At 29.8% G+C, this 26717-nt stretch overlaps 7 protein-coding genes across 16 annotated transcripts in view; 4 read left to right on the forward strand and 3 right to left on the reverse strand.

Annotated features, from left to right (window-relative positions):
- Nucleotides 1–113: 113 nt before the first annotated feature.
- On the reverse strand, nucleotides 114–1249 carry LOC124949529 (protein max). The gene is made up of 4 exons (XM_047494742.1): nucleotides 1065–1249; nucleotides 945–1004; nucleotides 539–773; nucleotides 114–450 (listed from the first exon to the last, which is right to left on the reverse strand). Exons 1-4 carry the CDS (start codon nucleotides 1101–1103, stop codon nucleotides 269–271), a joined length of 516 nt encoding a protein of 171 aa, XP_047350698.1. The 5' UTR covers nucleotides 1104–1249; the 3' UTR covers nucleotides 114–268.
- A 240-nt stretch (nucleotides 1250–1489) lies between these two features.
- LOC124949525 (protein sel-1 homolog 1) lies at nucleotides 1490–5618 on the forward strand. Its single transcript, XM_047494735.1, has 6 exons — nucleotides 1490–2534; nucleotides 2693–2940; nucleotides 3016–3495; nucleotides 3563–3791; nucleotides 3902–4308; nucleotides 4384–5618. Exons 1-6 carry the CDS (start codon nucleotides 2060–2062, stop codon nucleotides 4819–4821), a joined length of 2277 nt encoding a protein of 758 aa, XP_047350691.1. The 5' UTR covers nucleotides 1490–2059; the 3' UTR covers nucleotides 4822–5618.
- Nucleotides 5619–5767: 149 nt separating this feature from the next.
- Nucleotides 5768–8167, forward strand: LOC124949526 (basal body-orientation factor 1). 2 transcript variants are annotated; one of them, XM_047494736.1, is made up of 6 exons: nucleotides 5768–6051; nucleotides 6129–6400; nucleotides 6627–6780; nucleotides 6925–7474; nucleotides 7551–7688; nucleotides 7828–8167. In XM_047494736.1, exons 1-6 carry the CDS (start codon nucleotides 5933–5935, stop codon nucleotides 8056–8058), a joined length of 1464 nt encoding a protein of 487 aa, XP_047350692.1. In that variant the 5' UTR covers nucleotides 5768–5932; the 3' UTR covers nucleotides 8059–8167. The 2 variants fall into 2 exon arrangements, with proteins under 2 accessions (XP_047350692.1, XP_047350693.1); XM_047494737.1 differs by lacking the exon at nucleotides 7551–7688.
- Nucleotides 8168–8408: 241 nt separating this feature from the next.
- On the forward strand, nucleotides 8409–17950 carry LOC124949088 (DNA polymerase epsilon catalytic subunit 1). 3 transcript variants are annotated; one of them, XM_047493659.1, is made up of 28 exons: nucleotides 8412–8700; nucleotides 8782–8902; nucleotides 8989–9207; nucleotides 9318–9544; nucleotides 9613–9853; nucleotides 9944–10260; nucleotides 10326–10572; nucleotides 10652–11204; nucleotides 11360–11801; nucleotides 11922–12159; nucleotides 12250–12603; nucleotides 12705–12919; nucleotides 13047–13230; nucleotides 13301–13624; nucleotides 13707–13922; nucleotides 13995–14230; nucleotides 14316–14520; nucleotides 14626–14801; nucleotides 14887–15056; nucleotides 15150–15486; nucleotides 15571–15760; nucleotides 15833–15999; nucleotides 16078–16366; nucleotides 16464–16604; nucleotides 16710–16978; nucleotides 17060–17192; nucleotides 17276–17487; nucleotides 17571–17950. In XM_047493659.1, exons 1-28 carry the CDS (start codon nucleotides 8603–8605, stop codon nucleotides 17878–17880), a joined length of 6831 nt encoding a protein of 2276 aa, XP_047349615.1. In that variant the 5' UTR covers nucleotides 8412–8602; the 3' UTR covers nucleotides 17881–17950. The 3 variants fall into 3 exon arrangements, with proteins under 3 accessions (XP_047349618.1, XP_047349615.1, XP_047349617.1); XM_047493661.1 differs by having other exon boundaries at nucleotides 8680–8700; nucleotides 8993–9207; XM_047493662.1 differs by lacking the exons at nucleotides 15833–15999; nucleotides 16464–16604; nucleotides 16710–16978; ... (1 more) ...; nucleotides 17276–17487; nucleotides 17571–17950 and having other exon boundaries at nucleotides 8409–8700; nucleotides 16078–16237.
- LOC124949099 (ATP synthase-coupling factor 6, mitochondrial) lies at nucleotides 17942–19466 on the reverse strand. Of its 3 annotated transcripts, none has more exons than XM_047493694.1 (4): nucleotides 19310–19466; nucleotides 18423–18571; nucleotides 18178–18308; nucleotides 17942–18080 (listed from the first exon to the last, which is right to left on the reverse strand). In XM_047493694.1, exons 1-4 carry the CDS (start codon nucleotides 19319–19321, stop codon nucleotides 18046–18048), a joined length of 327 nt encoding a protein of 108 aa, XP_047349650.1. In that variant the 5' UTR covers nucleotides 19322–19466; the 3' UTR covers nucleotides 17942–18045. The 3 variants fall into 3 exon arrangements, with proteins under 3 accessions (XP_047349650.1, XP_047349651.1, XP_047349652.1); XM_047493695.1 differs by lacking the exon at nucleotides 19310–19466 and adding an exon at nucleotides 18863–19009; XM_047493696.1 differs by lacking the exon at nucleotides 19310–19466 and adding an exon at nucleotides 18727–18750.
- Nucleotides 19382–22184, forward strand: LOC124949095 (pinin). Of its 2 annotated transcripts, none has more exons than XM_047493686.1 (5): nucleotides 19382–19644; nucleotides 19937–20132; nucleotides 20207–20380; nucleotides 20450–20744; nucleotides 20862–22184. In XM_047493686.1, exons 1-5 carry the CDS (start codon nucleotides 19484–19486, stop codon nucleotides 21173–21175), a joined length of 1140 nt encoding a protein of 379 aa, XP_047349642.1. In that variant the 5' UTR covers nucleotides 19382–19483; the 3' UTR covers nucleotides 21176–22184. The 2 variants fall into 2 exon arrangements, with proteins under 2 accessions (XP_047349642.1, XP_047349643.1); XM_047493687.1 differs by having other exon boundaries at nucleotides 19385–19644; nucleotides 19940–20132.
- A 3080-nt stretch (nucleotides 22185–25264) lies between these two features.
- Nucleotides 25265–26717, reverse strand: part of LOC124949091 (paired box pox-meso protein-like) — a 13810-nt gene continuing 12357 nt past the window's right edge. For 3 of the 4 annotated variants that reach the window (XM_047493677.1, XM_047493679.1, XM_047493678.1), the window contains one exon: nucleotides 25265–26717. This exon is cut by the window's right edge and continues 489 nt beyond it. In XM_047493677.1, the coding sequence (XP_047349633.1) occupies nucleotides 26386–26717 (332 nt within the window). In that variant the 3' untranslated portion in view covers nucleotides 25265–26385. The other variant, XM_047493680.1, reaches the window with a different exon arrangement.

A 26717-nucleotide genomic window follows, 5' to 3' on the forward strand; every position in this document is an offset into this window, starting at 1 on the left:
GGTCCGTGCGATGCAACACGCTATCCTTATAACATCATTTCTCTTATTACAGAATATTTTATTACATACTACAATATAATAAGGATAATATCTTTTACTATATTACACATATATACTATAAATAAAATCGGATCATTTATTTAAATAGGTACTTAATTTACTTAAGTTTACATAAAATGTATATTTTATAACTTATAACAAGATGATTGTATTATATCAAACTGAAGTTCTAGAATAATCAATTCTGATGGAATTTCTTCAGTTTTTGTCAATGATGTAAACCAGCAACTTTTAATTTTTTGGGTTGACGAATTGCTCGTCCAGTTTCACTGTCTGAAGATTCCGATTCAGAATCATTGTAACCACCCATTCCAATTGAATCGGATTTAGACACCTCACATGTTTCTGCGGCAAAATTCCCAGTAATTTTTGCCTTCTCGAGTGTTCGTACTTTAAATAAATAAACAAAACAAAGAATATAATAAGATTAAATAAATAAATAAATAATTTTTTTATAGATTCTTTTGATAAATCTTACTTTGAGTTTCCAATAAACTGTTTTGCCTTTTCAGATCATCGATGTCTTGTTGGTGAGAGGAGTTCTTACGTCGCATGAATTGTATATATTCCGCTGCTTTTTTAAGTATTTGTGCTCTGCTAGCAACTTTCTCACCTTGTAAAGCAGGTACAGAATCTCTAAGGCTTGAAAAACTATCTTTGATATGATCTCTTCGTTTACGTTCTAAAGCATTATGGTGTGCACGTTTTTCAGCCTATATATAAAATAGATACAACCTTATATATATTTTATAAAAATAAAAACATTAAGAAAAAATAATAACATTTATATATATATATATATATATATATATATATATATATATTATTTATTATTCTAATGTTAATAAAACATTCAACCAAACAGAAATTCATTTTAGATATACCTGGGAATAATATTGTGTGTTATTGGAATGTCTTTGCCTAGAATCAGAGTCGTCACCTTCCTGAGAACAAAATTTTTTGATATATTACTTACATCAACTAACCATGTATTTAATACTTACATCGCTTTCTATATCGATGTCTCGATCATCGTCGCTCATATTTATTTCTTATTTCTACAATATTATTAGTTAGTAAACAATAGTTCTATGACGCCAACTTATCTTTCTAAACAATAAAATCGACACGTTAAAATATATAGATGCTTTGCCTAAGTACAACTGAATTTGTCTATGGTATTTATATATATGCTATTACCATATATATATATATATATATATATATATATACTTATTACTATATATAATTACCAACTATGAAATATATAGGTATTGTAATTTGGTTATGTTGGTACTCTTACTTCATTCTGGTTCTATCTCCATGAAGATACCTATTTAATATATAATCGATTTACAAATCGATTCTGATTGGTTTTTGTTAGGAACTGAGATAATGAAAATAGCGTTATTGGCGAGTAAACGTATGAAAATTAGTCTCTGTTTCTTACTATGAAAGTACATTTTGATCACGTATATTCTTTCTTTTTAATATCTACAAATTATACCTTTGAAAGTTTTTCATTTTATAATTGATACACATAACATTTAAATTGGCCGTTTTCTAATGTAAATAACAATATTGAGACGTCGCGAAGTACATACACATGTTTAATATACTTTTAAAAGCTACCGTTCAAACAGCTGATTCAGCAAATGCACTTCTGACGCGTGGTGTTATAAATGTAATATGAATATGAATGACGTGTAGAATATCGGTACTTCTGTGATCAACATAGTTGTGTTAAATTCGTATATAAATCTATTGACTGTTATGAGAATAAATTAATTCTTCGATCGTCAATGTCATATACTATTTAAAACGAAATATGTACGTTGACGTGTCCTAATGACGTAATTTCTTTAAAGAAAGATTCCTTGAAAATGTACACGTACACATTAGCAGTGATTGATTAAATATTTCTGAACATTAAATTTGCAATGAGGATACTAAAATTACCGGATCTCCCATGAGACTATATATCTAAAATTGTGAAAATATGAAGCCTAATCAAAGTGTTTTACTTTTCTTGTTCGCGTTGGTTATGTTTTCCATAGCAGAAACCGAAAATGGAGCGAAAAAACGAAGTGATATTACACGAAAAACTAATTCAAAGGAAGAAACAGAAGATAAGACTGTAGAGGATGTAGAAAATGTCTTTGAACATTTACACGAACTGAAAGCTTTACATGAAAGTATATTGAAATTTGTGCCAGATGCTCTTCTAAATGAAAAAATTCCTAAGCAAATTAAAGAGGAATCAGAAAGCGAATCCGAGGAACCTGTGGAAAATACGTTAAGAAACGGAGAGTTATGGATGAAAACCATGATAAGTCAATCTAAAGATATGGATTTAATGAATACAAATATGCAATCTATAGAAGATGAAGATTTAACTTCTTGGGTTGACGAAGAACAGTATGAAAATTCTGAAGAAGAAGTGAGAGAACCTTTGACACCAGAACAACAAGAAGGTAAATGAAAATTATATATTAAATATTATATATTATATATTTTGTTTTCAATTTTAATAACATGAAATAGATTTAAGAATATTTTGTTCTCATTTTAATAATTAAATATTATAACTAATTATTCTATAAATATCTTATTATGACTATATCTATTTTAGCCGAGCAATTGTTCAAAAATGCTCAAAGTTTGTTAAATGCAACACGTGCAAACAAATTGGAAGCTTACAAGTTGCTAACAGTAGCAGCAACATTGGGACACAAGGAAGCTAGGTCTATATTAGCATGGGCACAATTACTTGGAATTCCCATTAGTACTACTACTTCTCGAACTCTTATTCAAAATATTCCTGCTACATACCAAATCTTCAAAGAATTGTCTGAAACAGGCTTACCATCTGCTCATATGGTTTGCAAATAATCTAATAAAAGTATAGAATTATTAATAAAATGTTATGAAATCTAATACACATCCTTTTTATAGGGTATGGGATTTTTATATGCAACTGGATTAGGTGGAGTCAATGCTTCTCAAGCAAAAGCTTTGCTACATTATACAATGGCAGCATTAGGGGATGATACTCGTGCACAAATGGCTTTAGGTTATAGACATTGGACAGGTGTCACAACTCCTGTTTCATGCGAACGAGCATTAGATTATTATCGAAAAGTAGCAAATAAAGTAGCAGAAGAAGTATCTCTTAGCGGTGGACCAGTTGTACAACGTGTCAGACTTTTAGATGAATATGAAAATCCTGGATACAGCTCTGGAATTTTTGATAGAGACTTAATAGAATATTATCAATTATTAGCTGAACAAGGAGATGTACAAGCTCAAGTAGGTCTTGGTCAACTTCATTATCAAGGAGGTAGAGGAGTGCCTTTGGATCATCAAAGAGCACTACAATATTTTCAACATGCTGCTGATGCAGGCAATCCTATTGCCATGGCATTTTTAGGAAAGGTATGAGGAAAAAATAATCTTTTTCTATTTGTATGATAAATTTGCCTTATTACATATTATTGTGTAGATTTACCTTGAGGGAAGTGATATTGTAAAACAAGATAATGAAACAGCATACATGTATTTCAAAAAAGCAGCTGATTTGGGAAATCCTGTTGGACAAAGCGGTTTAGGAATGATGTATTTATATGGAAAAGGTGTTGAAAGAGATACGGCCAAAGCTTTACAATACTTCAGTCAAGCTGCAGAACAAGGATGGGTAGATGGCCAACTTCAACTGGGCAATATGTATTTCAGTATGTATATATAATGAATATTATACTATTTCCAATTTTGGAGAGTTTATATAATACTTATAAAATATTCTCGATATATTTATATTTTATTATAAAAATATTTTTATAAGGTGGAACTGGAGTAAGAAAAGATTATAAATTGGCAAACAAGTATTTTAATTTGGCCAGTCAATCAGGCCATGTTTTAGCATATTATAATCTTGCTCAAATGCATGCAACTGGAACTGGCATGATGCGAAGTTGTCCAACAGCTGTAGAATTATTTAAAAATGTTGCTGAAAGAGGAAAATGGAGTGATCAATTAATGACAGCACATACCGACTATAGAGAAGGCAGAGTAGATGAAGCATTTGTCAACTATTACCTTCTTGCTGAAATGGGATACGAAGTGGCTCAAAGTAATGCAGCGTTTATTTTGGATAAAGGTGAAACTACAATCTTCTCTGAAGAGGAAGAATTAGTTCGAGCTTTACAACTTTGGGCAAGAGCGGCTGCTCAAGGATATTCTGCAGCGCAGGTAAAAATTTGTATGGTAAAATAAAATGATTGCAAAAATTTAATGTATATACGAAAAAAATATATTTTTCGATAGGTGAAACTTGGCGATGCTCATTATTATGGCAGAGGAACGAAAATAGACTACGAGGAAGCAGCAAGTCATTATCGTTCAGCTTCTGAACAGCAGCATAATGCTCAAGCTACGTTTAATTTGGGCTATATGCATGAACGTGGCTTAGGACTAGCAAAAGATCGTCATTTAGCTAAACGATGTTACGATTTAGCAGCGGAAACTAGTCCTGATGCACGAATACCTGTTGCTTTAGCCTTAATCAAACTTTCTTTCTTATTTGGACTTGACTATTTACAAGAATTTAGTCTAGTCGATCAATTAGATAAGTGGGATCAGTTGCTTGGTCAAAATTGGGATCTGTATTTAATCGGATTTCTTACAGGAATGCTTAGTCTTATTATATACTTCCGCAGGCCGCAGCCACCTCCCCCTCCAAGACCTGTACCTCCTATTAATTAAATTTTTATATTCTCCTGCATTTTGTGTATATGTGCTATTTTAAGCTAAGCTCGGAATATACTTTATAAAAGAACTTCGTTAAACTGACTGTGACATTGTTGATAATGAAATTTAAAGTTTCTTTTTCTAGAACTCTAAGTGATATAAGTTATATACATATAATGATTTTTTAATAATTTTTTGTCTTGTACAGTTTAACCACTTGTGAAGCTGATATAAAATTTTTTAAATATTTTATGTGCAAATGAGGAAAATATAAAACAACTCGTACCATTAAATATATTGCTAATATTTTTGTCAATACACACTCATTCTTAAAAAATAAAATATTAATAAAAAAAATTTGATTATATCTGTAATGAAACGCATCTATATTATTTGCAATTTCTGAGCTTAGCTTCTAGATCGTTAAGTTTCATTGCAGAAAGAAAATCATCTGGACATTAATATATATTCAATGTTATTTCTTTTTTTTTTTGCAATAGTATGATGAAATAAAATATCTCGGTTTCGTTTACTCTTTCTAAAATCAAATTTTACAATGCACATATATAATTTCAATCAATATACCTTAAAGAATCGGACTGCCTTTCCAAGTGGATAATTATACAGTGATTTTGTACAAATAAATAAATTAAAGAGTAATATTTCAAATGATATCATGTTTGTTATTTTAAATTGCAAATAGCATATATAGAACTCAACAAAAGCCATTGTGTGTGTGTAATATAATGAAATATGAGAATATTGTTAGTTATTTGTACAATAAAAGTGTTTCACCTTTATTATTCATCATATAACATTTTTTCTTGTATTTATATCTGTATTACAATCAATAATGCTCCAAAATTTTCACTATGGCAACGATAATCAATGTATATCAAAGTCCATTATTGTGTGATGGAATAACCTACTTTATTTTCTATACTAAAAATTTAGAGCATTTATCTAAACTATGATATTCTGTAAAAATTTGTCAAGTTTATAAAGATTATGTTTAGTTCACATTTTTCTAGAGATCATAATAAAAGTATTGAATATATGCAATACTTGTTAAATTTTAATTAACATTTATTAATAAAAATAAATTGATACATAAATAAAAATTAAAATGCCAAAAAAAAAACGTGGACCTAGAGATAAAAAGAGTAAGAAAAGTCCTTGGTTGAATGAAAGAGAAACATTATTTTATGAACAACAAATTTTGGACAATAATAGACAATTAGCACGGTATGATATACAATATTCTTATAAATACAAAACTACATAAAATTATATTATATGCTTGATATATGTAAATATTACAGACTGCGAACTACTAATGAAGAACTTGAGCATGAAGTTAAAACTATAAAACAACAGTTTACAAAACTTGAAGAAGATCGTTCAGATATTGTGGCATATCTAAAACGTAATTTAACAGAAAAAATTGAAGAAGCACGTGAATTAAATGAACGAATATCTGCTTTAGAAGAATTGCGAAAAAATGAATTAGCTTCATTTAAGAAAAAAGAAGCAGCAATGGAACTTGAATATCGCACTATGGAAAGTAACTTAAGTGCAGAAGTCAAACTGGCGGGTAGATACATTAATAAGTAATAAAGTAAAATCAATTAGTTTATTATTTCATTTATATTTGTCAATTAATTGATTTTATTTAAAAAAAATATTTATCATAATGTACTTTCATGTGTAGATTCAATTTTTTTTTATCAAAATTATATTACAAATTAATGTATATAAATATATCAATAATTGAAGGAAACAATATACTATGTTCTGATACTTGAACTGTTTGTTAATAGCTGGAAAATTAAATGCATTAGAAGATTGGAGAATAGCACGACTTGATTTAATGCATAAATTTGAAGTACAGGAACAACAATTAAAAGAACAAGAAGAAAGACATAAAAAGACCCTCCATGCTGCTGAAAAAGAATTAATCATTGGAAAGGCTAAGTAATTTAAATATTTTCATATTTATTGATTCTAAAATAACATCTATTTTAAAGATTGTTTTACTTTGTCTCAATTAGTTTATATTTAAATAACCTATTATGGCCAATAAAACTTAGATAACAAATATTTTTTTCATTATAAAAGAATGCAAAGAGAAATGGAGGAACGGTTAAATGAATTAGCTGAAAAGTTTAGAGAAGCAACCAATATTCGTATAGCAGATACTACTCACAGAGCAGTTAGAGAAAACATTGCATTAAATCAAGAATTAGATATAATGCTGGAAGTTTGCCGTGAACTACATTCTAGTACTATGGATTATAAAGAAGCAGTTAAGATGTTAAAATTACAAGCTGATTTATTTGAAGCAGAAAAAAATATCACTTTAAATAAAACAATTAAACAAAAGCATATAATTAATAATCTTGCACAAGATTGTAATGATATGACGGATGAATATATGAAACTAAAAAGATTCAATTATTATCTTCTTAATCATACAGCAATATTAGAAGAATATAAAGAGAGATCTATTACAGCTGAAAAAAAAGTTCGCATTCTTGAACAACATTTACAACAAACTAAAAAAAGTAAAACTCAAATATTAGCAGAAATTTACTCTAAACAACAAGAATTTGATAATCTAAATCAGATATTACAAGAAGCTAAACAATGTATAATGGAAGCATTACAGGTAAACAAATAAACTTAAAATACTGAAATTATCTCTTTTGAGTACTTTTACATTGACTTTAAATATCTTATTATAGTTGCAAGAAAAATTGTCTGCAGAAGATGTATGCAGTTCTTGTTATGTTGATCTTAAAGAAGAAGTACTTTCTTCTCTTCTTAATATATTAAAAAAGCAATCCATTCCTAGTATATCGTCTCATCATATAAGTCAACAAGTACATAATTATTATATTTCTAATTATATAAAATAAGTCATAATATGGTTTCTTTTTAAAATGTACATATAATGTGCTTTGTATTGTAACTTATTGATATGATATTATTGAATTACTAATTACATAAAAATATATTTAGGAAGAAGACATAGAATGTCACTATGAAAAAGGTAGTTTGGGTTTAATGCAAACCACAGTCGAAGTAAGAGAGGATCAACAAGGAGAGGAAGAATCTTTAGAAACAAAAAAAGAAGAAAAAAAGGAATCTTTATCTGTGCATGAGAAAATACCATCTTGTTTATTAAATGATGATAGTTCTGATATAATCTCACCATCATCATCCATAAATCATGTTCATGAAATAATTTAAAATATATCAATGTTATCTTTTATATTTATACTTATATTTATATTTACATATATATACAACGTGCATATACATATGTACACACACACAACACGCACACGCACGCACACATACAAATGTATCTCTGTATATTATTACTTATTTACACTGCTATAAAGATCTGTATTCATTTTAATTGTATATATAATATAAATAGCTTTAATATATATGTATATAAAAAATTTTTAAAAATTTGGAAGTTTTATTTTCTTTTAAAAAAATTTTGTCAAAAATGGTATTTTTTCGAGAGAATAGTTTATACATAAAAATAAAGCTTTTTTATAGCCATCTTTTGGAAGAACATCTGTACTAGTAGTAAGATATAACTTTTCGCGTTACTGCGCATTTGTGTCAAATTTTGGCGCGTAGCATGCATTTGTTTTTAACTTCGTAACCTTGTTTCCTTGTTCCTTTATTAGATGCATGAGAAGGTCTTAGTTGAATCATTAATTAATTCGTGTTAAAAAATTATTTTATTTTGTTAGTGTTATAAAAGAGAATTGTTAAAATGACATCATTACGAAATACAGGAAAGTTTCGAATGGATAAAAAAAATATCAAAAATGATCAAAAAGATATTAATCCTGAGTCTGGTGCAGCTTCCGAGTAAATTTTTTCCCTTCATATATATCATTTGTTATATATTCATAATGAATCTTTTTCATTATATTCTTTTTTTTTTTTTAGAGAAAGCTCAGTAGGAAGATTAAATCAAATTAATGAAAATATAAGAGTGGATATTCTGTATGGATTTCACACAGTTACTGATATAAAAGAAAGAGTTGGATTTTTAATTAATATGCATACTGTAATATATGCATATATATAATTGTTTAATATTTTTTAAGTAAAGTATCAGCTTATGTTATTGATAATGCATATCTTTATTTGTAGACAGAAATTAGAGAAGATGACAAACGCTTATTAAGTGGCGTAGACTACTATTTCTTAGAAGAGGATTGTACCAGATTTAAAATTTCATTACCATATCGTCCATATTTCTATATCTTATGTCGTAAAGATACTTTAGAAGAAGTTTCTACTTTTTTATATAAGAAATATAATGGTCGTGTTGTTAAAATTGAACCTATTAGTAAAGAAGATTTAGATTTAGTAAGGAGTTATTATTTATTATAATAGATTTAAACGGATAGATATTTATTTATCTGATAATATATCTTTTCATAGAAAAAATAAATATAAACTTTGTTTCATTTTTATAGTCCAATCATTTAATCGGTTTGAAACAAAAATATTTGAAATTGTATTTTGAAAATACAGTTGATTTAACGAAAGTAAGACGTGAAATAATGAGCGCCGTTAGAGTAAATAAGGAAAGAGAAAAAAGTCGTACTTATTACACAGATATGTTGTCTAATGTTTTGAATCCAACTGAAGAACAAAAGGGAAAACAGATTGTAGACCATATGGAAAATATTCTTGATATCAGGTATAAATGTTATAATTATATTTAAATTACTTGCTTGATTTTTTATTATAATTAAATATTTTACAAAGGGAATATGATGTACCGCATCATCAACGAGTATCCATTGATGCTGGTATATTCTGTGGTGCTTGGTATTCTGTTAAAAGTAAAGGATCTGAACCAGCTATTATTACAAGAAGGAATGATATTATTGAACCTCCAGATCCAATTGTATTGGCATATGATATTGAAACAACAAAACTTCCATTAAAATTTCCAGATGCTAGTACAGATCAAATTATGATGATATCATATATGATAGATGGACAGGTATTAATTTTATCTACAACATTATTATAAATCAGATATATATTATATGTAATCATAAAAGAATGAATTTTTTATATGCTATGTTTTTAGGGATATTTAATAACAAATAGAGAAATAATTTCAGAAGATATAGAAGACTTTGAATATACGCCAAAGCCAGAATTTGAGGGTTTATTTACAATTTATAATGAACCCAATGAAAAAGCAACAATAAAGAAATTTTTTGATCACATCAATGATGTCAAACCACATATTTTTGTCACATACAATGGTGACTTTTTTGATTGGCCTTTTGTGGAAGCAAGAGCAGCTGTTCATAACATGACAATGAAAGATAGAATTGGTTTTACAAAAAATCGTGAAGGAGTTTACTCTAGTAAACCAGCTATACATATGGATTGTTTGAAGTATGTGTATGACATTGTTACTCTTGTTTATTTTATCAAATTTAATTAATACATTATTTTTGCAGCTGGGTGCGGCGTGATTCTTATCTTCCTGTTGGATCACAAGGTTTAAAAGCTGTTACAAAAGCAAAGCTTCGATATGATCCAGTTGAATTAGATCCTGAAGAAATGTGTAGACTAGCAGTTGAAGAACCACAAACTCTTGCGAGTTATTCTGTATCTGATGCAGTAGCAACCTATTATTTATATCAAAAATATGTGCATCCATTTATATTTGCGTTATCTACTATTATTCCCTTGGAACCTGATGAGGTTTATAAAATATTTTTACAGCTTTAAAAATATATATAAATAAATAACAAATTTCATGTTTTATTGTTATGTAATATAGGTACTTAGAAAAGGTAGTGGAACTCTTTGCGAATCTCTTCTTATGGTAGAGGCTTTTAAAGCTAATATCATATTCCCTAATAAAGAAGAAGCAGAGCTGAATAAGTTAACTAAGCATGGTCATGTATTAGATCAAGAAACATATGTAGGTGGTCATGTAGAAGCATTGGAAAGTGGGGTATTTCGAGCAGATATTCCATGCCATTTTAAAATAGTACCAAACATGATAAATGAATTAATGAACGGAGTTGAAAGTGCTTTAAAATATGCAATCCAAGAAGAAGAAAAAGTACCAATAGATATGATAACCAATTTTGATGATATTGTAATAGAGATAAAAAATAAGTTACAATCTCTGAAGGATCATCCTTTGAGACTTGAAAATCCTGTGATATATCATTTGGATGTTGGTGCAATGTATCCAAATATTATTTTAACTAACCGACTGCAGCCTTCTGCTATGGTTAATGAATTTGACTGTGCTGCATGTGATTACAACAAACCTGGAGCTCTTTGTAAGAGAGAAATGAAATGGATGTGGAGGGGAGAATATTGTAAGTAAACAAAATATAATAAATTAAAAAATAAGATATTCTAAAATAAATAGTCATTATCAAAAATTTTTTCTCTTTTCTTTTCCTAATTTTTTTGTAATTCCAAATATTAGCTAGCTTTTATTTGCTTATTTAATTTTATTTTTGTTATTTAGTGGCTGCTAACATAGGTGAATACCAAAGAATTCAACAGCAACTTGAAATTGAAAAATTCCCTCCATTCTTTCCTGGAGGTTCTCAAAGAGCATTTCATCAATTGTCTAAAAAAGAACAAGCGGCTTTTGAAAAAAAAAGACTTACAGAATACTCTAAGAAAGTATACAAAAAGGCCAAAATCACAAGTATGGAAGAAAGAACTCAAATTGTCTGTCAAAAAGAAAATTCTTTCTATGTAGATACTGTACGAGCATTCAGAGATAGACGATATGAATATAAGGCACTAACTAAAGTTGCTAAACAGCAAGTAACAGCAGCTACAGCACAGGGTGATGCAGCTGATATTAAATCTGCCAAAAATAGAGAAGTTTTATATGATTCTTTACAGTTAGCTCATAAATGTATTCTCAATTCTTTCTATGGCTATGTCATGAGAAAAGGGTATATATCATTTGTATGTTTAAATTTATTTTTTAATAGTTTAAGTTCTTAATCTTTATTTAAAGTGATTGTATTTTTTACATTTATTTTCTTTTTATTTGATTACTTTATATTTAATAGATCACGGTGGCATAGCATGGAAATGGGTGGTATTGTATGCTATACAGGAGCTAATATTATCATGAAAGCCAGAGAAATCATAGAACAAGTTGGTCGACCATTAGAATTAGATACAGATGGTATTTGGTGTGTGTTGCCTGCATCATTCCCAGATAGTGTGATTGTTCATACTACTCACCCAAAAAAATCGAAACTTACTATTTCTTATCCTAATGCTATTCTCAACTATATGGTCAAAGTATGTTAAAAATAATCATTATTTTATAATATTTTTAAGTTTTCATATATATGTGTTTATATATATATATATAAAATTTGTAATAAATAGGAAAAATTCACTAATTATGTATATCATGAACTTGTGGACTCTGAAAATATGAAATATGAAATAAGACATGAGAATTCAATTTTTTTTGAAGTCGATGGACCATATTTAGCTATGGTATTGCCAGCAGCAAAAGAAGAAGGAAAAAAATTAAAAAAACGATATGCAGTATTTAATTTTGACGGTAGTTTGGCAGAGTTGAAAGGTTTTGAGGTCAAAAGAAGAGGTGAATTAGAATTAATTAAAAATTTTCAATCTTCTGTTTTTGAATCATTTTTGCACGGTAAAACACTGGAGGAATGTTATGCATCTGTTGCTAAAGTGGCCAATCATTGGCTTGATATTCTTTATAGCAAGGTAAAAATTACTTTACAAGTAATCGCACATACACGCACATGTACACAGATATCTTTTATAACATTGTGTATTATCTAATGTCCAAAATATATATTATTTAGTGTGCAAATATACCTGATATGGATTTATATGAACTTATAACTGAAAATAAATCTATGTCACGTAAATTAGAAGAATATGGGCAACAAAAGTCTATATCAATTACAACTGCCAAAAGATTGGCTGAATTTTTAGGAGATGAAATGCTCAAGGATGCAGGTTTAGCATGTAAATCTGTTATAGCTATAAAACCTGTTGGTGCACCTGTTACAGAACGGTCTCATAATTATTATTTTTTTATATTATTTTTATATTTGAGTACATAAAAAATCAAATATAATTAAATAGAAATTCATATTTGTACTAAATTTATTATATCATTTGATTATATTTAAATATTATAGGGCTGTGCCTTTGGCCATATTTCAAGCAGATCCAGCAGTGAAGAAACATTATTTACGAAAATGGTTAAAAGATTCAAGTATACAAGATGATGATATACGCCAAATATTGGATTGGGGTTATTACATTGAAAGGCTTGGAAGTGCTATACAGAAAATTATAACTATACCAGCAGCTATGCAAGGGGTATGCATATAAAAATATTTAAAAAATATTAAAACAAAATTAAATTTGTTAAGTAATTTGTTTCTTTTAGCTTGCAAATCCAGTTCCAAGAGTCAAACATCCAGACTGGTTGCATAAAAAAGTAATGGAGAAGAATGCAATTCATAAGCAAAAACAGATCACTGATTTTTTTAATAAAACAAATACATCTAGTGACGAAAATAACGATAGTAATGCGAACGTTGCAGAATCTTGTGACATAGAAGATTTAACAGGTAGAAAAGAAAGTTTTAAAGTACCTGTTGCAAATGTTATAAAAAGAAAAAGAAGAAACAGTGAAGAGGAAGAAGATAATATTAAAAATAAAAGTTGGAAAGAAATATTAGGTGCACCACCTCCTAGAGGAACTACAAAAGTATATTCATATAATTAAATTAATTATTACTGAGTTTTTCCTCCTATCTATTTATTTATATTTAACTATGTATGTTTAACAGGAGGAACGCTTAAAGTGGTTGGAATTTCACAAAAAGAAATGGCAATTTCAAGCTAAACAAAGAGGACAACATATTAAGAAAAAAAGTAAAATGGCAGACAATGATAATGAATCTAGTTTTGGTGTAATAAGAAATCCTCAATCTTCAACAACATTATCGGGCTTCTTACGACGTGCACAGAAAAAAATACTTCAGACGCCATGGCAAATTGTTGAAGTATATAAATTTCTCTTTTTCATAATTCTTTTTGTGCGTATTACAGAATTTAATTTTACTTGTGATTAACAGTTGACACCAACAAATGAACCTGGCATGTTTCGATTGTGGATAATGGTAGATGATGATTTGCAAAGAGTGCGTCTTATAGTACCACGTATTTTTTATGTAAATAGTCGTGAAGTAAGACCTGATCCTGGTCCAAATCAATTATGGAAAAAATGTTCTAGAATTTTACCAAGATCGCGCAGAGTATATAATCTTTATCAATATTCAGTACCAGAAACACTGTACCAACAACATAATCAGTAAGATATAATAACAAATCAATATACATATAATCACGTTAATATATAATACAATTGAATATTATGATTGTATATTTTTTTAAAGAGGCTTAATATCGGATTTAACTAAACCATATATTGAAGGAATTTATGAGACTCAAATGTCATTAGAATTTAGAGCTATACTTCAATTAGGATGTGTGTGTATTGTGGATCCAAAGTCAAGAAGAAAAATACCAGATGGATCTGATACGTTTTTATTAGAACAATTACAATTTAAAAGTATTGCTGTACAACCTTATCTCCAACAGGTAGTAAAATTATATAAAAATTTTGAATTATATATATAAAAATGTTATTTTAAATATTTTAAATTAATATATTTTCATTTAATATTATAAAAATTTTTATTTTAGTGGGAATCAATGAATCATATATTTTTATATCATCATTGGAGCGCAAATCATCAAAAATCCTTATGGGGACTATTTCTAAGTGCAAGTAAACGAGCACATATATTTATCTTGGATTCAGTTTCATCTAATCAAATGCCAAACCTAAATGCATTATATACACATGAGAAAAATATAACGTAAGCTTATATAATCCATAATAAAGTATAAAGAAATAATTTTTTTGTATTGTCATTATTACAATAATGTTAAATATATTTATAGTGTAGAGAAAATTGGACAGGACAAAGTAAAAACATTACCTGATACAATGAAATTTGTAGTTAAAGTAGAAACAAATTTCCAGCAAATGTGTAGAGTATTACAAGCAGCTTTACAAGCATATAAAAATGAAAATCATGGTAATACAGTTGTAATCTTGCAAACAGCAACAGGTAAGTAGTTTATCATTTTATTTATTTCTTACATAAACATATCATTTATTAATAAACTTCATTTAATTGTTCATGACTCACATATTTACATAGATAGAGCAACTTTAACTGCAGAAATGCCTTTACTCCATGAATTCCCATTAATTAATACACATGTTCGTGATGTTGAAAACTTATATCATACAATGGAATGGCAAAAATTAGGTGCTAAAATGATGATAAGACATTATTTAAAAATTCAACAAATATTAGAGTTAATGGTAGAACAATGCAGATTCTTTCATGTTCCTATTGGAAATATACCAGCTGATCCAACTCTTTTTGGAGCAGATTTATTTTATGCTAGACATTTACAGAAAAATAACTTTATATTATGGTGTTCTCCAACTGAGAAACCTGACCTTGGTGGTAATGAAAATGATGACAGCAGGTAATCTTTATTATATTTTTCTGATTAATAACTAATAATTAATAATATAAATATTGTAAACACAAATATTCTAAAAAATTATAGATTATTAACTGCCTTCGAAGAAAGTACAAGCTGCATTATAAATAATGCAGCTACATATTCTAGTGTATGTGTAGAATTAGATATAGAGAGCCTTGCAGTAAATACATTATTGCAACATCATAATGTTCATATTATTGATGGTACTAATACATTTGTTGCATTTAGCAACATACAAAAAGCATCATTACAGGTATTAACTATATATGACACATGACTTGTTTAGTCAATTATATTTAAATATGATTTTTTTTACAATTACAAGGAAATGGTAACAGGTGATACGCCAATTGCCTCAATTCCAAGTTATGACGAAACTACATTATGTAGTCCCGCTTTTAAAATATTACAAATTATGGTAAATGCATGGTTACGTGATGTAACAGTGTATAAAAATGTCTTTGCAGATTATCAAATAATACATTTTTATAGGTAATTTGTAATACTATTGAAGCTATTTCAGAATTTTTTAACATATGTATATATATATATTTTTTTTTAATATTTCAGATGGTTGCGTTCACCTAATGCATTGTTATATGATCCCGCCTTATATCGTATATTATGTAATTATATGAAGAAATTATTTATACAATTGATAGCAGCATTTAAAAATCTTGGTTGTATCATTGTATTTGCAAATTTTAATAAGATCATTGTATGCACAAAAAAGAGAACATTATCCGATGCTTTAGGGTATGTAGAATTTGTTGTTACTACTATACGTGACAAAGAACTTTTTCATAGCATTGAGATGACTTCTGAGCAATGTTGGGAGTATTTAATTTGGTTAGATTTGGTAAGTAATTTTATATATCATATAATAAATGAAAAAATGATATACATAACAAGAAAAAAGTAACAAAAGTCATTGTTATATCTTTATCTATAAACAGCATAATTATGCTGGCATAAAGGGGAAGATACAAAAAATTACAGATGAAAATACTACCCAAGCTGATGATAATAGTGGCACAAAAGATAATACTCCCAGTAGCTCTACTGCTGATAATGATGATAATAATGATGATGACACAGTAAGTTTCGATTAGCAAATTTCACAGAAATTAATGACATGTAAAGTTGTAATATAAATTAATAATTCTATTGTTAATAACCTGTATTTTAAATAATCCTTTCAGCCTGAAATTGTAATGAACTGGAACTTGGCATCTTATTTACCTAAAGAAGTAGCATGTCAAAGTACTTTTAATGCTATTATTGCAGGATACATAAGTGCTACTTATCAACATATATGTACAAACGAAGAAACATCTGATAATCTTTTACATAAAAAAAGAACTGATTGTAGTCAAGATTTTATTGCACCACTCGGACTTGGTGCATTGGAAAATACAGCAGATTTTGCTAAAAAACTTATTTCAGGAGAAATGTCACAAAAACTTTTTCAGTCAGTGTCATATATATATATCAAAATCGATAATATTTTTTTTGTATATATTATTAAAGTTTATAATATTAATTTTTATAGAATAATACAGAAAATACATAAAAAAATGCCAGAAAAAGTATTAACATGTCAAGAACATCCTGATTTAAATCTAGATGGCAAAGATAATAAAACAATTAATCCAGCACTTGAATTAATAAAAGCTGTATGCAAGGTATTGTTTTTTTTATCTAATGTTTATATTAGTATGCATAATGAAAAATATATCAAAGTTTAAACCAAATTTTCTAATTATAGGTTTTATCTTTGGACAAAGAACTTGAGAACGAAGTATATAATTTACAAACAAATTTGTTGCGATTAATAAGAGTAGGTGGTTTTGGTGATGATGTTGAATGGAAAGATCCGTGCATATCTCTCATATTGCCCGAGATCATATGCAAAGGATGTAATCATACCAGGGATATAGATCTTTGTAAAGATACTTATGTACATGTAGAAAATAATAAGTATGTATAATAATATCGCATAATATTATAAGTATATTATGTTATAGTTTATCCAAAACAAGAAATATTTATATTATTTTCAGGTGTATGTGGAAGTGCCCTCTATGTGAAACAATTTATGATAATAAAGAAATAGAATTTTTACTAATAAATATATTAAATCGCAAGAGTATGGCATATATACTCCAAGATTTACAATGCAGTAAATGTCTTGAAATTAAGAGAGGAAATATGGATGAACGTTGTACTTGTGGTGGTGATTTTAAAACATTAGTGTGTGCAAAAGAAATTGCACAGTATGCAAAAAAATGTAAGTCTATAGCTAATAAGTGTCAAATGAGTATTTTAGCGGAAATGGTCAACAAAACAGGACTTTTGCCGTGTGAAGTGTAATATTTTATGGTTTTTTTTATTTTGTATATTTATAATACTATAATAATAAAAATAATGGAAATACAATCTCTCTCAAATTATTTATTTATTATTTTTTTACAATGAACATTTTACATTGAATGATTTTATATATACATTTTCTACTTGAAGATCATGTTGATATATCTAACTTTTTGATACTCCTGAATCTATTGGTGGATCTAAGAAATACAAATTAATAAATTAAGTATTATATTCGTCATTTGAATAAAATATTTTCAAATTTTAATAGAAGGTTGGTCAAGTTATACAACATACCAGTAAAAGTAAATGTTGGGAAAGTTGTCATATCTGTGCCAGGAGAACAACCAAATTGAGTAGCAAGTTTTTCTAATTCAGCTTTTCTTTCTTTTTCAATTTCTGGAGTTGGGTCAACTAATTTTCCACCCCTATGTTCAGAAATAAAAATATTGATTTAGTAACTTCATTTTATAATTAATAAAGAATCAAACAAAGTATGAAAAAATAAATGTATAGAATGATAATTGATATGTAACGCTTACTGGCTCTTATTAGTATATTCTCGAATTTTATCTATAAAAAGTTTTTGTATAGGATCAGTAGCCTTTTGGAGAGCAGGTGCTATTATTCCTATATTGCGTTTGCATATTTTAGAAATATTTGGAGAAAGACGTAACCTCAACATGTTCATCTAAAATAAATTATGATATTCATTAAATTAGAAAAATTTAATTAAAAATATAGAAGATATAAAATTTTGTATCACACAATTATTTGTTATTTCTTTTATATTTTATGAGAAATAAAAATTTCATATGTTTGAACTACGGACACATTTTATCTTACGTAATAAATTCTACCATTACACAAACTTATTAAGTACTTATACGAACGATATAATAAACTCTATAAATTATTGAATAAAAATATTAAAACAACATAAAACTTTTAATGTCTTTTAAATAACATAAAATTTTCTCACATTCTATTTAACGAATAAAAGGTAGACTCAAATACACTACACACACTGTAGTCAAGCCTAATTTACCGAATTGTCGCTACATGATCTTGCCGCCACTTGTCATCGGTATAAAACTTACGCGTGCGTAGTAATGATCAAAAAATATAATGTTGAGTTATCGATATATATTACCATATGAATAAATAAAATAGTTTTTATTGATATTGTGTCTATACTTTTCTTTATAATAATCTAATATTTATACAAATAAGAGTAATCATTCGAAATCATATTCAGCATAACCTATGAAAGAAATTTCCTGACACCAATAGCAAACGATCGCACAGAGTACAGCCAATAAAATCAATAATTTGAAAGGATTAATTAATAATTAAATGAAAATTATTTCGAGATATTAAAAAGTATTGCAATATGTATTATTTTGTGAAAAAAATTCACTGAAATTACCATTTTCAGCATTACCACTACTAAGGAAACTCCAAACTGTTATTGATCTGGCGAAGGATAAGAATTGTAGGTGGCTCCCCCCTTTAGTGATGCTTTCAACAACAATTCGTGAGCTCCGTTATTAATTAAATGAATTCTTTTTACAGCTACGCTAAGTATATTAAAATTTCTTAAATGAGGAAATTAGAGTCGCAAGAACCATGGGGTGCCGATCGTTTAGAAGCTCAATTGGAGGCTGCTCGCGATGGACTGAGAGGTCTCGATCGAAGTATTCGAAAAATTTTGGGCCGGGACCTACCTGACGGTGAAAACGGACCGATACAACCCCCTCCCAGGTCAAACATACCCTAATATTTATTCTGCTAAATGTGATACGATGACCGATATTAATTTAGTACACTATTATTTATGAAATATGTTTTCTTTGCACATAAGAGTACATTTGCAATATGTGTTTTGAAACATAACCTAAATGTTCCGATGATATTCAGCAGTATTAATATTTACTATATCTATATTTAGATATCAACCAATAAATCAAATTAATAATTTAAAACATTATATAATAAAGTTGATTTTTTGGAAAACTTGTAGAACATCAAATGTAATAATTAGTTGTATTATTAGCAGACTATCCCAAAAGCGACCATTGCAAGAAGATCGTCGACGAGTCGTATCAGATTTCGTAAATAATGAAATACCTGGAGCAAAAAGGCGTTGGCAAGCATCTAATGGAGAACCAAAAACGGTTTTTAGTCGTTTGAGTGCTCGCGTTCCTTCGACTGCTGATGACAGTGCAGATGAAGATGATACTGCTATTAAGGTAATATTATCCTTCTATAACATATTGTTATTGTTTTATGTAAACTTATAAATATTTATGTTTGCTTATCACAGCCTGCTGTGTCATCAAGAGTAATTGCTACACCCAGAGAAATTCCTTCACGTCAAGAAGTTATCAGAAGAGAAAGAATAGATGAACGTAGTCGACAAAGGAATAAACGAATGTTTGGTGCGCTTTTGGGTACTTTGCAAAAATTTAGATTAGAAGAGACCAAGTTAAAAGCAAAGGTAAATAATGAACATAAATTAATTATGTTAATTTCTAAAATCAAGGCTTTTCTTTTAATATAATTGTAGGAAGATAAAAAAGCGGAGGTAGAAGCACGGGTAGAAGAAGCACGAAGAAGAGAAAAAGAGGAATTACGGCGAGAAAGACAACAATTATTTTTATCGCGTAAACGACAATTAGCGGAAGTACGAGCATTAGAAGCAAAGTTGGCGCGAAGTCGACAATTTCAAGATTGGCGTGCTGCGCAATTACCACTTGCTTCGTTTATAAAGACACGTACTCAACCTTCTATATACTACATACCAAAACGAAAAAATCCTCAGACTGAAAGTTTGCTTGCTCAATCTGCGAAAGAACTTCATGGTTTGTATTTATATCACTTTTAATTGTAAATTTATTTTTTCTGTAGTCCTTTTAACAATATTATTGTTTAATAATTTTTGTTTCTTTTCTCTTTTCTTTTTTTTTCCATTATCACAGAGGAAATTGAAAGAAGAGAAAAAGCTTTGCTCGAAGAACTTGAATTGATAGAAACGCAAATAGGCCTTGGAAAACAGCAACAAAACTTTGACGGAAACACATCTTTGACTGCATCGGAAGAGGTATCTCAAACTGTAGAAGAAGGAGAAGAAAATCGTGATCCAAATCCGGAGAATAATGTAGAAACAACCAAAATAGAAGATTTAGATGTTTCGATTAAGACGGAAAAGGATGAAGATGTTGTTGAAAATGCGGTTGAGAAAAATGATGAGAAACAAGTGGACCAAATCAAAAAGGACGAAAACAATGGCTAGCATTAAGTATTCATACTCAGTTTGTACATACAACGTACATTAGATGGTCCAGTCAAGAGAATGGAGCTTTTTTATTTAGTATTTTTCAATAAAGCACATGGTTTTGCTTCTGGAATCAAAAACCAAAAAAACAGAAATAACATAGATACGGAATTGATGTTCAAAGAAACTTTTATGTGAAAAGATCACGGTTCTATTATCCTTGTGCAAATAAAAAAAAAATCTACTTTTAGAATTTTCGCGTACATTGTAAAAACATTATAAAAAAATTAACAACGCATCGCGTATAATTTTCTTTTTATTTCGATATCTATGTAGAATCTGGATGTTTTAACATCAAATCCTTTTCAAAATTATACAATTTACTGTTTTCCAATAATTATATATATATATACACTTCATACATAGGATACATAAAAAAGAAGTCATCTGTGATGGTTCATTCTCAACAATCAATAAATAAAATTCGAAATGTTTTTCGTATATATACGTTAAGCTGTACAAGCTTTATCATTCTTCTTTAAAGTTAATCCGACTTTTTTTTTTTTAATTTGTGGACATTACATCGTCTTTACATGATGTATTCATATCGATGAGAATGTAACTACATGCTATCAGAATATAAGGTACAAGAAGAATGTGTGCAATATATTCTGTAATAGAAATAATTTTCTTTGCAATAAATCCAGCGATAGGCGTGGACCATCTAAGCGCGAATTAATCCGACAAATCGCTCGGATAATATAAGAAAAAAGTGATCACAGTCTCGCTCGGTGTATACTTTGAAAACCTGCTCTCTTTGTCTCTCTAACGCTCGTTATATTTGAAGACATAAAAAAGTGTAAAATATATATGGAACAGAAAACACAGGAATAAAGAGCACCTTAGAGACTGTACACTCTTTTTTCTGTCATCAGTAAAATAAAAGAAAAGAAAAAGGGAACTTCTTCAGCATGATTGTATAACGTGGATTCTTGATACAGTAAAATTCTCCTCTTATATATTCTCATATTGTTTTCTCTTTTTATTATACTTATACTTCATAAAATACATGAATTTATATCATTAAACATTTCTAAACGTCTGTAAGGATAAGTAGGGACGCGAATAAAAAATTTCATTAGATTTCATGATTGAAACGGTACAATTTTTATACTCTAATACACATGCATATAAATGTATGTAAATCAATATGCACGTTTGTCTTGAAAATATAATCAACAAGAAAGATTAAAGGATAGAAAGAAGAAAAAAGAAGATAAAAAAGACGAAGAAGAATTTGAGAGAAAAATAACCGATTTTCGAAAATGTTTAAAGTAAGTTTAGTCACGAGAAATTCAATACTTTCAACGAAAAAGAAAAAAAACATATTCATATAAAATATTATACCAAGAAAATAAATTTGAAGACAGATTGGAAAATACAATTGGGCGATCAAAGGGACACATTAGGGATATCATCCGAAAAGTGCGTCGTATTTTGATTGCTTGTGTTACGATGCTTTCTCTGTGAAAGAAAGGAAATAAAAGAGAAGGGTTGGTCTTAGAGAGTGAAAGAAAGAGAGAGAAAGAGAGAGAGAGCAAGTGAGGGGGCGGAGGTAGGTGAGTTGGTGGGAGTTAAACGTTTCACATTCATTTAGCAATTTACACAATTTAGAAGTCGATGGCATTAGGTCTCTACGGATACGTGGAAGGCGGCTCCAACCTCTATCCATCCTCATAATAACCGTGCTAGAGAGGGTGGGGATGGTACAAGAAAGAAGGAAAAGGGAGTGAAGAAGAAGAAGAGGAGGAAGAGGAGAAGAAGAAGAAGAAAAAGGTGGTACAGGAGGACGAGGAAAAGGAGGCGTTCCGCCATGCAAACTCGGAATACGGCTAATGTGTCTCCGCCAGGCAGTTCTTCGGCATACGAGAAAAGAGAAAAGAAAAGGAAGTAGAGATTCAAAAGTCGACATCGTCGGCGTCGGCGTCGGCGTCGGCGTCGGCGTCGACATCGGCATCGTCGACGACGAAGGAAAGAAAGAAAGGGTGTATATGAGAGAGAAAGAGAGAGCGAGAGAGAGAGACAAGCAAGGGTGTGGGCGCGCAGAAGCGTGAAGCGTGCGCGACAAGAGAGACAAGCACTCTGAGGAAGAAACATGAGAGGAGCCGACACGAGGCCAGGGGTCGTCGAGCTATTTGTACTGCCGAATGTAAAACGGGGAAAGAGGCAGGCCGCTTTGCCACCACCGCGAGAGAGAAGCCGATGTCTTCGTCGTCTTGAAAGAGAGAGAGAGAGAGAGAGAGAGAGAGAGAGAGAGAGAGAGAGAGAGAGAGAGAGAGAGAGAGAGAGAGAGAGAGAGAGAAGAGTACTGAGACTTTCTTAATTATGTGCTCCGCCTCTCTCTTCCTCTCTCTCTCTCTCTCTCTCTCTCTCTCTTTCTCTTTCTTAGTTACTCTTATGACTTTTCGAGACTGGTATGCAAAATAGCGATATACAGGGTGTTTCGAAAAGTCATTCAATATTGAGAGATTATACAGTATTCGTTAATTTAATTGTGTTTAAATATATATATATATATATGTTTAAACACAATTACTTGATATAGATTAAACAATGAATCTACTGGTATTAAAACAAAAATTTTCTTATTTCTCGAGTTTTCGAGAACTTTCATTCTAATTATAAATTAAAGGTTCGCTGAACGCTCGTCACCGCAAGAGAAGGAGACAGAGAGAAACTTCTTAGTTTCGCCAATTTATATTAGCTGCATTTTCATCATGGCGCAGCTCCTAATCGAGCGAAACGCGTTCACGGTGGCGTCGTACCGTAGGAAGAAACATCACGAGAAGAAGATATTGCCCCTGTATTTTAAGGAAGCCCCATAGAGAAGACGAACGAGCGTAGGTATTTCATCGCGCTTTCGCGATAACTATTAGGTATTTTTTATTTGATGAATATTTAAAAAAAAATTAATATGTAACTTACGTTATCATTTTTTTTCCAATTCTGCTTCGGTTCACCTTCTTCCTTTTGGCAATCGCACGATCGAGGTTTAAAACTTGCGCCATAGAGTCAAGATGGCTGGCGCGGATCGAATGAAAATTTCTTCTCATTCACATTTTGATAAGAAATAATGAGAACGAGAGGGGAAAGCTGACACCCATCGACGGTGGTTTCTGAAGAACAGGCAGTAATAACGAGTTTCCACTTCAATCGTGCTCCTGTCGCGCTCCTTTTAAACTAGTATAATAGAATACCCGTGGGCGGAGTAGGAATGAACGTTCGAATTTCAAAGGGACGGCTTCCAAACGCCGTAACGGCTGGCCTTCGTTATATTATGTGTGTCTAAATGTCCAAAAAAGAAAAGAAACATATAACATATACATAGAAATGACTCTACCAAGGACCTCCCCCATCCCCCACCCCTTTTACGTGAAAGCGTCTTTTGCTTTTACGCTTTTATGTTTAATCCTTGCGAGAAATGGATTCATTTTACAGAGGAGATTACGCGGCCAATTTAAATATTATTCTATCAATATTCTATTATTGATATGATGGTCTCTTCTTTTTCTCTCTCTTTCTCTCTCTCTCTCTCTCTCTCTCTCTCTCTCTCTCTCTCTCTCTGTATTTCTGTTTCTTTTTTTGTTGACATTTAATGAGATAAAAAATAATTATATATTAATTGTAAGTTATTTAAGATTTAATAACTGTTTCTTTTCATTCACAGAAAAATACAACATATTTACTTACCTGCTTAGAGAGATGAACCGTGATTGGTTACTCTGTTTGCGGCCTTCCAAGCTAGGACCGCCGGGAGTGGGTGTTTAGCATCGTCGAAGAGGTGGGATTTTACGCTCGATCGCTTCTGATTGGACGAAGTAGGAGCGTCTGCTTTTATAATCTTAATACGAAGGGTTAACTCCTTTTCGTCGACTCGTAGAGTTACAGAATTATTGCGCGTTAAATTCTATGCATGGCATATTTCTTCCTCGAAATATCCAAATTTGCTTTTTACGATTATATGACATACATGCATTCATAGGTACTTTACATATATACATACATACATATGAAGAGGGTAAGACAATATATGTATATATATATACATATATATTTAAATCGAACAAAAGAGATACGAAGCTCTTTGTAATAGTTAAACATTATATATTTATTAAAATAACACGTTATATCGCGTACTGATTTTTGGTATTAATCGTCAACTCAAACATTTTGAATACTGGTAATACGTGTGTATAAGTACGCACGACGTGATATGATTAGTCGTAGAAGATACGAATTAATACTTTCTTAAAGATCGTTGTTTTATGTGTAGAAACGTTTTTAAATTAAACGAGAAGAAACGTGTAATTATATGTAATTATGATATAAAGGCACGTTAAGTTCTCTTTACTGAAAATAGAAAAAAAAAATCAATTTCTTTTCTTACCTTTTCAATAAGTATACATATTTATAATATGTATATAAATAGAATCTCATATGCACGACAATTATCTGTTAATGTTTGTTAAAAACAAATATTAAAGATTTTGTATAACGAGCAATCACACAACGTACCGGCCGCTGAATTTAGTAGAAATTTTGTCAACGGCTACCAATGATAGAATACAATAAAAATGGTATGACGTTATGTTCTTTTTTTTTTTTAAATAATCCATGAGGAAAAAAAAGATTCTCCATTTGTAATGGCAAATAATTGACCGATATTTAAACCAAATCACGTATAATATTTTTTTCAAAAATCTTCATTGTCATCGTAGCTACCATTTGGAATAATAAAAAAAATTGATCTGCGATAGATATGATTATCATAGTTTTCTTCGCATACTTACGTGTAAATATTTAGTGCACTTCACTGAAATATCACTTCGTTCATGTACGCAAACACGTATTTATCTACTTAATAATCATTTGATTGATAAATTTTCATAGAAAGTTAGAACGCGAAACGCGTAGAAAATAGAGAATGAAAGAAAGAGATGCTTAGATGATAGTCTTTGGTATTTAGGATATTGGCAATTAAACTACCAACTTTCAAATTGGATTTGTCAGTTTGTTCGATTACGTGTCATCGAATCGAATCTACGAAAGGCACTGTTTTCTTTTATGAAGTCTTTTTCAATTCACACAGCTCATTATCGCATTTAGTTGAATAACGATCGAACGAACGATCAATGATGAACACATATCGAGAAAGTGTCTATTGACCATTAATTACACGGACTGGCAGGTTGACTACTCGATAGTTGCATCATTATCGGTTGGACCGAAAGAACCGGCGAGAGAACAGGCGAGCCGGCCGCGAGCGGTCTCACGCTATCTGGATGATGATGATGATGGTGATGATGGTGATAGAGCGTGGAAGCATAATACTGCTGTTGTTGATGATGATGATGATAATGATGATGATGATGATGAGCTTGATAAGGGAGACTTTGGTACCCACTCGGTGTCGTTTCTCTATTATTATTACCGACGCTATCGCAACTGGCATTACTACTGCCGTTATTGCTGTCGTCGTTATTATTACTATTATTATTGT

The sequence above is a fragment of the Vespa velutina genome, chromosome 5, assembly GCF_912470025.1.
Source record: "Vespa velutina chromosome 5, iVesVel2.1, whole genome shotgun sequence".
NCBI classification, from domain to species: Eukaryota; Metazoa; Arthropoda; class Insecta; order Hymenoptera; family Vespidae; genus Vespa; species Vespa velutina.